An 11,569-nucleotide genomic window follows, 5' to 3' on the forward strand; every position below is an offset into this window, starting at 1 on the left:
CACAGCTACTCCATCTTGCAGAATGAACTAGATGAAGGACTAAACTTGGCCTTTTTGCCCTGGGGTCACATCAAACATAAATAGATAAAGAGTCAGATGGGACCCCCAAAAAAATCATCGTTGACAGCAGCTTTCGGAAAGGCTTTTGAAGGCAGCCACTTGCATGACTTCATTGCATTTTGTTTATTCCATCTGAACAGGCTGAATCGTCCAGGGAGCTGAAAGGGTTTACAACCATAAATCATTATAAAACCTCCTTAGCAGGCAATGGCCAACGGAACCAACTGTAGCATCCCTCCACTAATAACACTGTAGCATAATTAAGCAATATTAACACCATAAACTGTCATAAAAGAATCTAATTACAATATTGACACAGCAATTATCCAAAGAAAGTTTATTGGCAGATGTGTTCTCTTTTCAAACACAGGAAACGAAGGATTCGTACCACGTATTAAATGAGATTTAATTGAACCCCTTTCAAAAGGGTTTCCGTTTCTGAACGCTTCCTTGCTGGTAGCTTCTGCTGCTGAAATGTACAGAATACAGGAGACCCTGAAACATTTCAGACAAATGGCTCCTTAAAAACTTCCATCCACAACTTCTGGAGCCCTTCACTGGTTAATTGTTCTCATTTGTCAGGAAATTTCTCTAGTTCTAGGTCAGATCTCTCTTTAATGATCTTCCAACCATTACTTGTCTTGGTGAATACTTTGCCTCCCTCATCTTTGTGACAGCCCCTCAAATATTGAAACACTGCTAGGTTACCTCTAATCCTTTGTTAAACTAGATTTATTTATTACAACTGTTCATGTTTGTCTCCAGCCCCCTAATCATCTTTGTTGCTCTTGTCTGCACTATTTCTAGAGTCTCAACATCTTTTTTATATTGTGACCAGAATTGGATGCAGTATTCCAAGTGTGGTCTTACCAAGCTAGTATATAGAGGTATTTAACACTTCACGTGACTTTGATCTCTGTTGATGCAGCCTAGGACTGCACTGGCCGCTACTGACTTATTTTTTAAGTGGTCATCCACTAGGACTTCACCATCCCTTAGAGCAGGGGTCTCCAACCTTGGTCCCTTTAAGACTTGTAGACTTCAATTCCCAGAGTCCCACAAGTCTTAAAGGGACCAAGGTTGGAGACCCCTGCCTTAGAGTTCCTGTTGTTGAGCCAGGTACTACCTATTATATACCTGGGCACTTCATTTTTTTTTGCTTAAGTGTAAAATCTTAACTTTTCACACCACTGAATTGCATTTTGTTGGCTACAGCCCACTGTTTGTCTGTCAACATCTTTCTGGACCTTAAGCCTATCTTCTAAAGTGTTGGCTATCCCCCCTGGCTTGGTGTCATGTGCAAATTAGATGAGTTCTCTTTCTAGTCCCTCATCTAAATCATTTATGAAGATGTTGAAGAATACTGGACTTAAAGACAAAATCTTGAAGTACCCCACTGCATACATCCTTCCATACAGAAGTAGCTACATTGAAGTTATGTTAAGTATGGTTTCTCAGCCAGTTAATCCACCTTGTGGTACTGTCCATTCCACATTTTCTATCTTGCCAAGAAATAGGTTGTGGCCTACTTTATCAAATGCCTTACTGAAGTCCAAGTATACTATGTCCACAGCATTTTGTTGGTCCGCTAATTTAGTCACTTTGTCAAAGAATGAAATGAGACGTTTTGACAAACCCATGTTGGCTTCTAGTAACAGTTTTGTTTACTTCTAGGTATTCACGGATCCATTGCTTGATTCTTTTCCAGGATCTTCACAGGTATTGAAATCACAGGCTGATTGGTCTGTAGTTTCCTGGATCTGTTTTTTCTTTTTGAAGATGGGAACCACATCAGCATTTTTTCAGTTCTTTGGTAGTTCCCTGGTATTCCAGGATCTGTGAAAGATACTGAGATCATGTCTGTCAGCTTCTTCAGAATTCTGGGACCTAATCCATTTGGTCCTGATTTGAATTTGCCTAGGATGGATGGGTGCTGTCTTAATATTTTCTTGCCTATTTTCACTTGGATTCCCAGTCCACTTTTTACAGTTCTGCTTTTGATAGACTGGGCTACTTTTTTCTTTTGTCAGAACCTGATGAAAAGAATGAGTTAAGCAGTTCCACTTTCTTTCTGCTGCCTTTTGACCCGCAATGTGTTTGCTTCCAACATTTCCCGTTTCGTATTTCAGTTCCCCCTTTGTCATACCACTTGGTCGAGTGTCCTGCGTTTTATGCTTGGAATTAGCGTCTAGAAGTTTGTCTCCCTCCTTTTCCAGTTTTAGTTTCAAACCCTTGGGATAAGGCGAGTCAGTTGGTTTCCAAAGAAATGTTCTTCCCGACTATTGTGAGGTGTAGCCCATCCCCTGCCAAAAGCCCTTCATGTAGGTGTTGTAGACCATGAACTAAGAATTGAAAGTTCTCACATCAATACCATCTCTTCAACCAGGCATTTACTTCAGAAGTTCTGCCTTTCCTCACAGGATGCTTACATTTCATTGGGAGCACAGAAGAAAACAGCACCATTGTCCCCATCTCTTTGGCTTTCATGCCTAGGCGCTCCTGGTCTCTTGATACTGTTTCCAAGGACTTTGTTCTATCATTCATCCACACATGAAAGAGGAGAAAAGGATAATCACCTGTGGACTTAGTTATTTTAGTAAGCCTTTCAGTTGCATCATGGATCTTCGCTCGTGGGTGACAGCAAACTTTCCTAGTTAGATTGATTGGTCTGGTACAGTTTCCCTGAGCACGGCGTCTCCTATCACCAACGCATGCCTTATTTTTTCTTAACAAAGTCTGACCTCTTTTTTCTATAATCGGTACACTTAATGATGTCCCTTCTCTAGGTGTTTGCTCGCTTTCTTCCAAGGGGAGGTGTTTCACTCCAAACAGGCCTGGACTAGACTGAACTGGGTCGTGTCCCCCCACCCCCCCCACACACTTTCTATAAGTGACAGGTTTGCCATCTGTCTATCTCTATGGGTTCATTTTCTGTGTTAATTGTTCCTTATTGTGGTTGCAAGCTTCTTCCTTTAATTGGGGTTTCTCATTTTGTTGTTTGAATCTCTAAGTAGCTATACCTGTCTCTAGACACTTTGCTTTTTTCTCTAGATCTTTAATTGCTTCAAGTTTTTCAGTTAGTTTACATTTTGTAGATATAATTTGTGTTCTCTATGGGTATAAATATATACCTATATGACACATTTTGCAAATATGTAGATGGTCTCTGGGCATGTGCTGTTTGCCTTTACTGCACTAGCCCCACACTTTTCTAGGGTGCCCCACCCTCTTAAACTGGTGCTCTGGAACAGAATCCAGATGGGCTGAGTTGTTCCAGACTCCAGGAAGGAACAATGGGGCCACCTGAGTGGGAAGAGAAAGAAGAGGGTGGGGGAGGCCTGCTGCAAGAGCAACAGGAAGCCACGGGAACCCTATGGGGAAGCAAGTAAGCAGGGAAGAAGGCGGAAGGAGCTGATCCCGAGAACAAGGAGGCCGAAGCAAGCGCTGGGTGTGCAGATGAACAAGGCTAGAAGGCAGAATGGTGAATGCTTTAGCACATTCGGAGATCCAGACTATTGTATGAAGCTGTACCAGATTTCTTTTGCCAGAGCATGTTATCTAGTGGCTGTGTTTTACAAAGCGTTATGTGAATTTGGCCACAAGGGTGGCTGAATTCTTAATGCCAAGGAGCAGTTTTCAGAACTTTCCCCCCAGTTCTGCTCTATGCTCAGATTTATTGGGCTGCATATTTGGGCAAGCTGGCCTTCAGGCCTGGCAGCACCAGGGCATTTAGCAGAATCCAGATTGGCCTGGCAGCCCCAAAAGGCTGAAGGCCTCCAAGAACATGACAGGCCTTGTGAATAAGAAACGTATTCAAGCCACTTTAAACCTTTAACTTGGTAACAGGCTAGATTGTACAATGAGTGGTTGAGGGAGAGAGATACGTCTAGCCTACCAAACATCATCACAATTATGGGGAGATGACAACAACCTCTGGTACTTGAGGGGCTGTCTCAGAGAAGAGGGCAGGACAAGTAGTAATAGGTGGAACCTTGTTAAAGGGAGATCCAACCTAGGAGAAATTTACTGACAGTGAGAACAATTAATGGAATAGCTTGTCTCCCGGGTTGTGGGGGCTCCTACCTATTTTCAAAAATAGACCCATTTGACTAGGAAGGTGTAACGCTTCTGTTAATTATTACAAGCACCTTCCCCTATTCAAATAGAATATTTCAGAGTCACATGTATCGCTAACTCTTGAAAAAGAATAAATTTTTGCTAAGGAACTACATTTTTTTTACTCCAATGTACACAGAGGACAAGTAAAAGACCATTTTTCACCAAGAAGCCGGCCTCGACCAGACCTTGAAGATGCTCTCAGAGACACACACACAGAGAGACACTAAGATCGTCCCGACAAGCACTGGTTCACCACCTGGAGCAAGTGCATGTTCTCTAAGGCGGCCGCCACTCTCTCTTTGTCAGCAAGTTGCTTGTTTACTGTGGAAAATCAGTCCAGATACAGTTTTAGTTAGATTGTTGACCAGCTAAGAGACAACCAAAAAACAAGCAGTTTATGAGCTTCCCGTTTCCCCCCCAAACCAGCAAAATTATGTTTACCAACATATGAACAGTACAAATGTGTGCATTTTGCCTCGGAGAGATTCAAATATATGACACTTATTTTTGCAAAAAAAGAAGATGCAATATGAAGGTAGAACATAAATTAAAACGGATTCATATTAAAGTGTTTAAGATAATTAAATGGGCATTTCTAAAGAACCAATAATCAGAAACATCTCTTGGAAATGAATCTGCCCTGTCAGCAGAGGGTGACGAGAGGAGGGTGGGGGCTGTAGGAGAAAAAGGCGGTAAAAGCATCTGAACCTTCTCAGAAGCACCTTTTCTGCTTTGCATCTGAGTAGCTGAACATCCTCAACGCAACCTTGTCAAAATGTGTGCTGAACATGAAACATTTACCTGCGTGCTCAGAAGCATGTGTCCCAGGTGTTATGTGGACATCCACCTGAAAAGGAGACAGCAGTTCAAGTTACCCAGAGCATTGATGGTACCTGGTTTGGGTCCTGAAATGTCTTCAAGAAAACAACCAAGCCCACAGAGTGCCAAAGAACCCCTTACTCAGTTTGCATAGCCCCCTGAAAGGGATACAACGACCCTTTCATTGCAATAACTCTGTTTTAATTTTCAGGAAAAAAACCCAATTCTGATTATGGCCCAGGGCTCAACTTCATTCAGTTCTCCTTGGATGGGGGGCAGAGGAAATAGTATAGGGAAGATGAAAAAAGCACTACCACAAAGAACCTATTACTCCCAGTGACCTGATGGGCCTTTATAGAAAAATCAAGCAGTTTTCCCTGAGCACACAAGATGCCAATTAAAGTTGACTTTTTGAACAGAAAGAAAAATAGAGTAAGTTGGACAAATCTGAAGATAGATATTGCAAACCTAAATGTCATCAAATTATTATTATTATTATTATTATTATTATTATTATTATTATTATTATTATTATTATTATTATTATTATTATTATTAATTTGATTTTTATACCGCCCTTCTCCCGAAGGACTCAGGGCGGTGTACAGGCAACAATAAAATACAGACACTACAGTATACAATTTAAAATGCAAGTTAAAAAACTTATTATAATTAGCCTAGAACTTTAAAAAATTATAAAAACCAAAACCCCATTTAAAATTAGTAAAAAATTTAAAATCGATAAAATTTATCTAATTTAAAATTTAAAATTTAAGCCAGCCCCGCGCGAATGAAAAGATGTGTCTTCAGTTCGTGGCGGAAGGTCCGAAGGTCAGGTATTTGGCGTAAGCCCGGGAGAAGTTCGTTCCAAAGTGTGGGAGCCCCCACAGAGAAGGACCTTCCCCTGGGGGCCGCCAGCCGACATTGCTTGGTGGACGGCACCCTGAGAAGTCCCTCTCTGTGAGAGCGTACGGGTCGGTGGGAGGCATACGGTAACAGCAGGCGGTCCCGTAAGTACCCAGGCCCTAAGCCATGGAGCGCTTTAAAGGTCGTAACCAACACCTTAAAGTGCACTCGAAAGGCCACAGGTAGCCAGTGCAGTCTGCGCAGGAGTGGTGTTACGTGGGAGCTACGCGAAGCTCCCTCTATCACCCGCGCAGCTGCATTCTGGACTAACTGAAGCCTCCGAGTGCACTTCAAGGGGAGCCCCATATAGAGAGCATTACAATAATCCAAGCGAGAGGTAACGAGCGCGTGAGTGACTGTGCACAAGGCATCCCGATCAAGGAAGGGGTGCAACTGCCGAACCAGGCGAACCTGGTGGAAGGCCCTCCTGGCGACGGCCGTCAAATGATCTTCAAACGACAGCCGTTCATCCAGGAGGACACCTAAGTTGCGCACCCTATCCTTTGGGGCCAATAACTCGCCTCCAACAGTCAGCTGCAACTGCAGCTGACTGAATCGGGATGCCGGCATCCACAGCCACTCCGTCTTGGAGGGATTAAGCTTGAGGCTGTTTCTCCCCATCCAGACCCGTACGGCTTCCAAACACCGGGACAGCAATTCAACAACTTCATTTGGGTGGCCGGGGTGAAAAGTACAGCTGAGTGTCGTCAGCGTACAGCTGGTAACTCACCCGATTCCAAATTAGAATGTATATATTTTAATTATTGGAGCAACTGGATTATTTTTCTTGCCCCCTCAAATCTGTCTGCTTCTCTTGTCTTTTAGATTGTAAGCATGCATTTAATTTAGCACGTTTATTTCCCAGCTCATTCTGGGAGTGCCTTCTTTTTGCCAAATAACAAGATCAGTGTCAACAGAAACCAAGAACTGCTGTCAGGCTCTCTGTATGCAGCCACCTGAAAACACTGCATGTAACATTATGGAAGATGCTTGAACCCCCAGGGATATAAGCCTAAAAGGGCAAATCATAGCAATGGATGATTCCCATCTGAAATGAACTGGGGGGCTGTGTGGAAACCAAAGGTGACATCATAGGTCTATTGCCTTGCAGGTGCCCTTAAATGGCACACGACAATGTGGTTACCAAAACTATTCAAAGCCATCAATAACCTTCCTTTTCTCATGATCCACTGCAAGACAAATTACATAGCCAAAAGGTATCTTAAAAGAATCTACTAAGATTATAAGGGGCTGGGAAGGAATTTGTTCATTAATTGTTCCAGTTAAGGGTTTGGTGCAAGGAAGCAGGATCCTGTAACTTAACAAACGGATACACAAATGGTGTGATTGAGAAGGGGCTGGATTCTAGACAATGGCCCCTGCTCTCAGGGTGAAAAACTCCAGGGGGAAGATGGGACATGTCTTTAAAAAAATTGGAAAGGAAGGGTTTGAGTTGTATCTTGGCAGGAAGGCCTTAAACGAGAACAAAGGGGGGAAATGGCAAAACTGAGAGTGGCCACCAAAGACTTAGGACAAAGAAACAAACTACGCCCCTCCCCCTTACAAAAGGAAGAAATGGAAACCAGGGAACAGAGAAGCCTGGAGATGGTGTCATTTAAAATCTTGGCTATTCCAATGAAATGCATATGGAAAATAAGCAGGAAGAGTTAAGGATCCCAATCCACGAAGATGACCAAGTTGTGATGGGCACCACTGAAATTTGGTGGGAAGGTACTTTCAGTTGGGACACTACAATATGGAAGTGAATAGAATAGAATAGAATAGAATAGAATAGAATAGAATAGAATAGAATAGAATAGAATAGAATAGAATTTTTTATTGGCCAAGTGTGATTGGACACACAAGGAATTTGTCTTGGTGCATATGCTCTCAGTGTACATAAAAGAAATGTTCATCAAGTTAGTGTTTATTCAAAAGGAAAGAAAGGGAGGAGACACTGCATTGGGGATGGGGGTAGTGTGTCCCTCCTTGCTTTTCTTGACCTTCAGTAGCTTTCAATAGCATTAGCCCTGGTATCCTTTTGGACTAGTTCCAGGAGTTAGGAGTAGTGTCTTGTGCAGGTTCTCTTCCTTCATCTTGGACTGGTTCCAATTGGTGTTGATAGGAGGGGAAAGGTTCTGCTCTCAGCCTCTACTTCTGCAAGGACCCAGTCCTTTCTCCTCTCTTGTTTAACAGCTACATAAAGCTGCTGGGTGGTTATCCAATGGCATGGAGTAAGCTATCATCACTATGCTGATGATACACAGTTAAGCGATGCTTGGAGGTTCTGTCTCAGTTTCTGGAGGCTGTCAAGGTTTGGATGGGAAATGACAGGCTCAGCTCAGCTCGGCCCAAGAGAGATTGAGTGTTGGCCCCCCTGGTTCTTGGGACTTTCCATCTCTTGTTCCAAATGGCGTTGCACTACCCCAAATGGGCACAATCTGGAGGCCCTTCTGGTCAAAGAACAGGTGGCAGCAGCCATGGCCTTTGCACAACTGTGTGTTGTGTGCCAATTCTGTTCATTCCTCGACCTGCTCATGGTAGTTATGTTTTAGTCACTCTACAACGGGGCTACCTATGAAAAACATTTGAGAGTTTCAATTTCAAAATGCTGTTTGGGCAGTTATGTGCACTCCACAATCTATATTTCTGTTCCACAAGCTGCACTGGTAGCCAATTTGCATCCGGGTTCAATTTGCCCACCCTCTGGAACATCATTCCCCTAGGGATTAGAATTGGTCCGACTCTGCTGGCCTTTGAAAAGATCTTGAAAACATGGTTTTGCCAATGGGAATGGGAACTGGGAAATGTGGCAAAGCTGGCACAGAAACTGTACTAATTGCTGACAAATGTGATTACCTCAGTTATGAATTTTATTATTTTAATAATTGTTTTAAGATATGTATTTGTCTTTTTTAATGGTTGTGATATTTTATTATCTGTAAGCCACCCCAAGGCATATGTGTTTGTGTATACATATGTACACGCACACATTTAGCAACTATATAAATAAGATGGAGGATTGTTTGACAACTGTATGAAATCTAATCTGCTAACAGAACTTCAACGAATTTTTATCCTATTTTGCTGCAACTTCAAAGTGGCACACATCCTCACACCAAGGGGAAAAAATGGCTGCAGAAGCAAAAGTGACTTACACCTTAGAAACTTTCTGACTTATACAATAACAATAACAACAACACAGCTGGAAGGGACCTTGGAGGCCTTCTAGTCCAACCCCCTGCCCAGGCAGGAAACCCTACACCATCTCAGACAGATGGTATCCAACATTTTCTTAAACATTTTCTTTAACATTTTCTTAAACATTTCTTTAACATTTTTCTACACACCACCCATTGGCAGAATAGGCTACTACACGGTGTTTTCTTCTTTTGCTGGATGAGCATAGATCACATGAAGATCCTGCACTGAGCACGAGCTTTCACATCCCTTCAACTGCCTTAGTCTACCAATAAAAAGAGCAACACTGAGAGACCCATGGGAGATGCAAAAGGAAAAAGTACCTGATTTCTTGCTCTTAAGTCTAAACTCTTTAAATCTAAACACGCGGTAGGAAAACTCATGCAGCAAACCTGACCTTTTGGAATATCAGAAGCAGCTGGCTATCCAAAGCAGGGGTCTCCAACCTTGGGAACTTGAAGCCAAGCAATGTCGGCTGGCGGCCCCCAGGGGAAGGTCCTTCTCTGTGGGGGCTCCCACCCTCTGGAACGAACTTCCCCCGGGTTTACGCCAAATACCTGACCTTCGGACATTCCGTCGCGAACTGAAGACGCATCTTTTCATTCGCGCGGGGCTGTCTTGAATTGAATTTTATCAAATTTTTTAAAATTCTTATTAATTAATTTTAAACGGGGTTTTTAGCTCATTGTATATTTTAATTTTCAGGCCAATTTTAAAATAAGTTTTTTTAATTGCATTTTAAATTATATATTGCACTGTCTGTTTTATTTTTGCCTGTACACCGCCCTGAGTCCTTCGGGAGAAGGGCGGTATAGAAACCAAATAAATAAATAAATAAATAAATAAATAAATAAATAAGCCTGGAGGACTTCAACTCCCAGAATGCCCCAGCCAGCTTTGGAGACCCCTGATCCAAAGGACCACCGCCAGAGGGTCCCGCGAGGAAGAGCCTCTGGGGTGGGAACCGAGCTCCCGATTCCCCCCCCCCCCGCTGGAGCTCCTTTGTCTCCGCGAGGGCCGGGCGCTGCCCTGACACACATACCCCCGCCGCTTTAAGGGCCGGTTTAGCTCAGGCTGGTAAAGCCTGTTATTAAGAACACAGTAGCCTGCAATTACTGCAGGTTCGAGCCCGGCCCAAGGTTGACTCAGCCTTCCATCCTTTATAAGGTAGGTAAAATGAGGACCCAGATTGTTGGGGGGGCAATAAGTTGACTTTGTAAATATACAAATAGAATGAGACTATTGCCTTATACACTGTAAGCCGCCCTGAGTCTTCGGAGAAGGGCGGGATATAAATGTAAACAAAACAAAACAAAAAGCCGCTCACCTTGAACCTCTCCGGGAGGGACCGGATCAGCTTCACTTTGATGGAGAGGCCGATCAGGGTCGCCATGCTGCAGTGCGGGATCGTGGGCGTGAACTCCACCGACACGGCGCTCTCGGGGTCGCTCACCTGCGGCGGGGCACAAGGGATATACCTTGTTGTAATCACTTCATCCTAATGATCTTAATAAATATTGACTGACTGACTGACTGACTGACTGACTGACTGACTGACTGACTGACTGAGATATCTTTTGGCCTGTAAGTTAAAATTGGTTTGGATGAGCAAAACCCATTTACCTGAAATCAATCATCAAGTTTCAAAGAATTTAGATAGTAAACATGGAAGGAAACTTCCAAGCTGACAAGTAGAAAAGATACTTCCTTTAGCAGAATTCCTCTGGCCCCATCCACTACGTTCTTCTATCCCTTCCTGCCTTATTCTTCAAGATCTTATTCCTCTCATTATGGAATAAATTGGACATGTTGAAAATAGCAATGAAGAATAAAACAGTCAAGTTCACGTGTGTCTTTTAAGATGCACTTTGATAAAATGTTCTGGTTGAATCCAGTGCCCTTTCCTCTGGTGTCACTCACCTTCCTGTGTGGAGATGGTCCCCTCCGGACAAGGAATACAATCATAGCAGCAAATTGGTTCTTCTTTCCGAGCCCGTTTTACAAATCCAGGGTGACAATTATCCACACATTTGGACTGAGGCAGAGACTAAGCAGAAAAACAAAATATATTCCAAACTATCTACCAATTACTTATTTATTAGATTGATTAAAATAAAATGAAACTGCGCTTAAGAAAGACACTTCTGAGCAATAGATCACGAAAACAAAAAATATTGCAAAGCCACTCCCCTTTGAAAACAATCCAAATCCTTTTTCCAGTTAAGATATAAAGAAAAAATCCCTCACAAACTAGGACTGTCAACCTCAAATGAGATATTATTTAGTTATATCTGTACGTTTATATTTTCAATTCATACAGCTGCCAACAATGCAACAACCCTTCAAAAAGACCTTGACTTTGTGTCGGAATGGTCTAAAACTTGGCAACTCCAAATCTCAACCAGCAAATGCTCAGTATTACAAATTGGAAAAAAGAACTTAAATACTAAGTACAAGCTTGATG

General features: G+C 42.7%; 1 protein-coding gene across 1 annotated transcript; it reads right to left on the reverse strand.

The window, feature by feature from the left end:
- Positions 1-382: 382 nt before the first annotated feature.
- Positions 383-11,070, reverse strand: LOC131184319 (cytosolic iron-sulfur assembly component 2B-like). The gene is made up of 4 exons (XM_058155457.1): positions 11,026-11,070; positions 10,433-10,603; positions 4,981-5,026; positions 383-4,500 (listed from the first exon to the last, which is right to left on the reverse strand). The coding sequence occupies exons 1-4, from the start codon at positions 11,068-11,070 to the stop codon at positions 4,403-4,405; spliced, it is 360 nt and encodes a 119-aa protein (XP_058011440.1). The 3' UTR covers positions 383-4,402.
- Positions 11,071-11,569: the final 499 nt, after the last annotated feature.

Source organism: Ahaetulla prasina, chromosome 12 (genome assembly GCF_028640845.1).
Source record: "Ahaetulla prasina isolate Xishuangbanna chromosome 12, ASM2864084v1, whole genome shotgun sequence".
NCBI classification, from domain to species: Eukaryota; Metazoa; Chordata; class Lepidosauria; order Squamata; family Colubridae; genus Ahaetulla; species Ahaetulla prasina.

Coding starts and splice junctions, on each gene's coding strand:
- LOC131184319 (XM_058155457.1), bottom strand. CDS start 11,070: ATGATTGTATTCCTTGTCCGGAGGGGACCATCTCCACACAGGAAG. Junction 10,604..11,025: donor GACCATCTCCACACAGGAAG/GTGAGTGACACC, acceptor TAAGATCATTAG/GATGAAGTGATTACAACAAG. Junction 5,027..10,432: donor CCCTCCCGGAGAGGTTCAAG/GTGAGCGGCTTT, acceptor TCTCCTTTTCAG/GTGGATGTCCACATAACACC.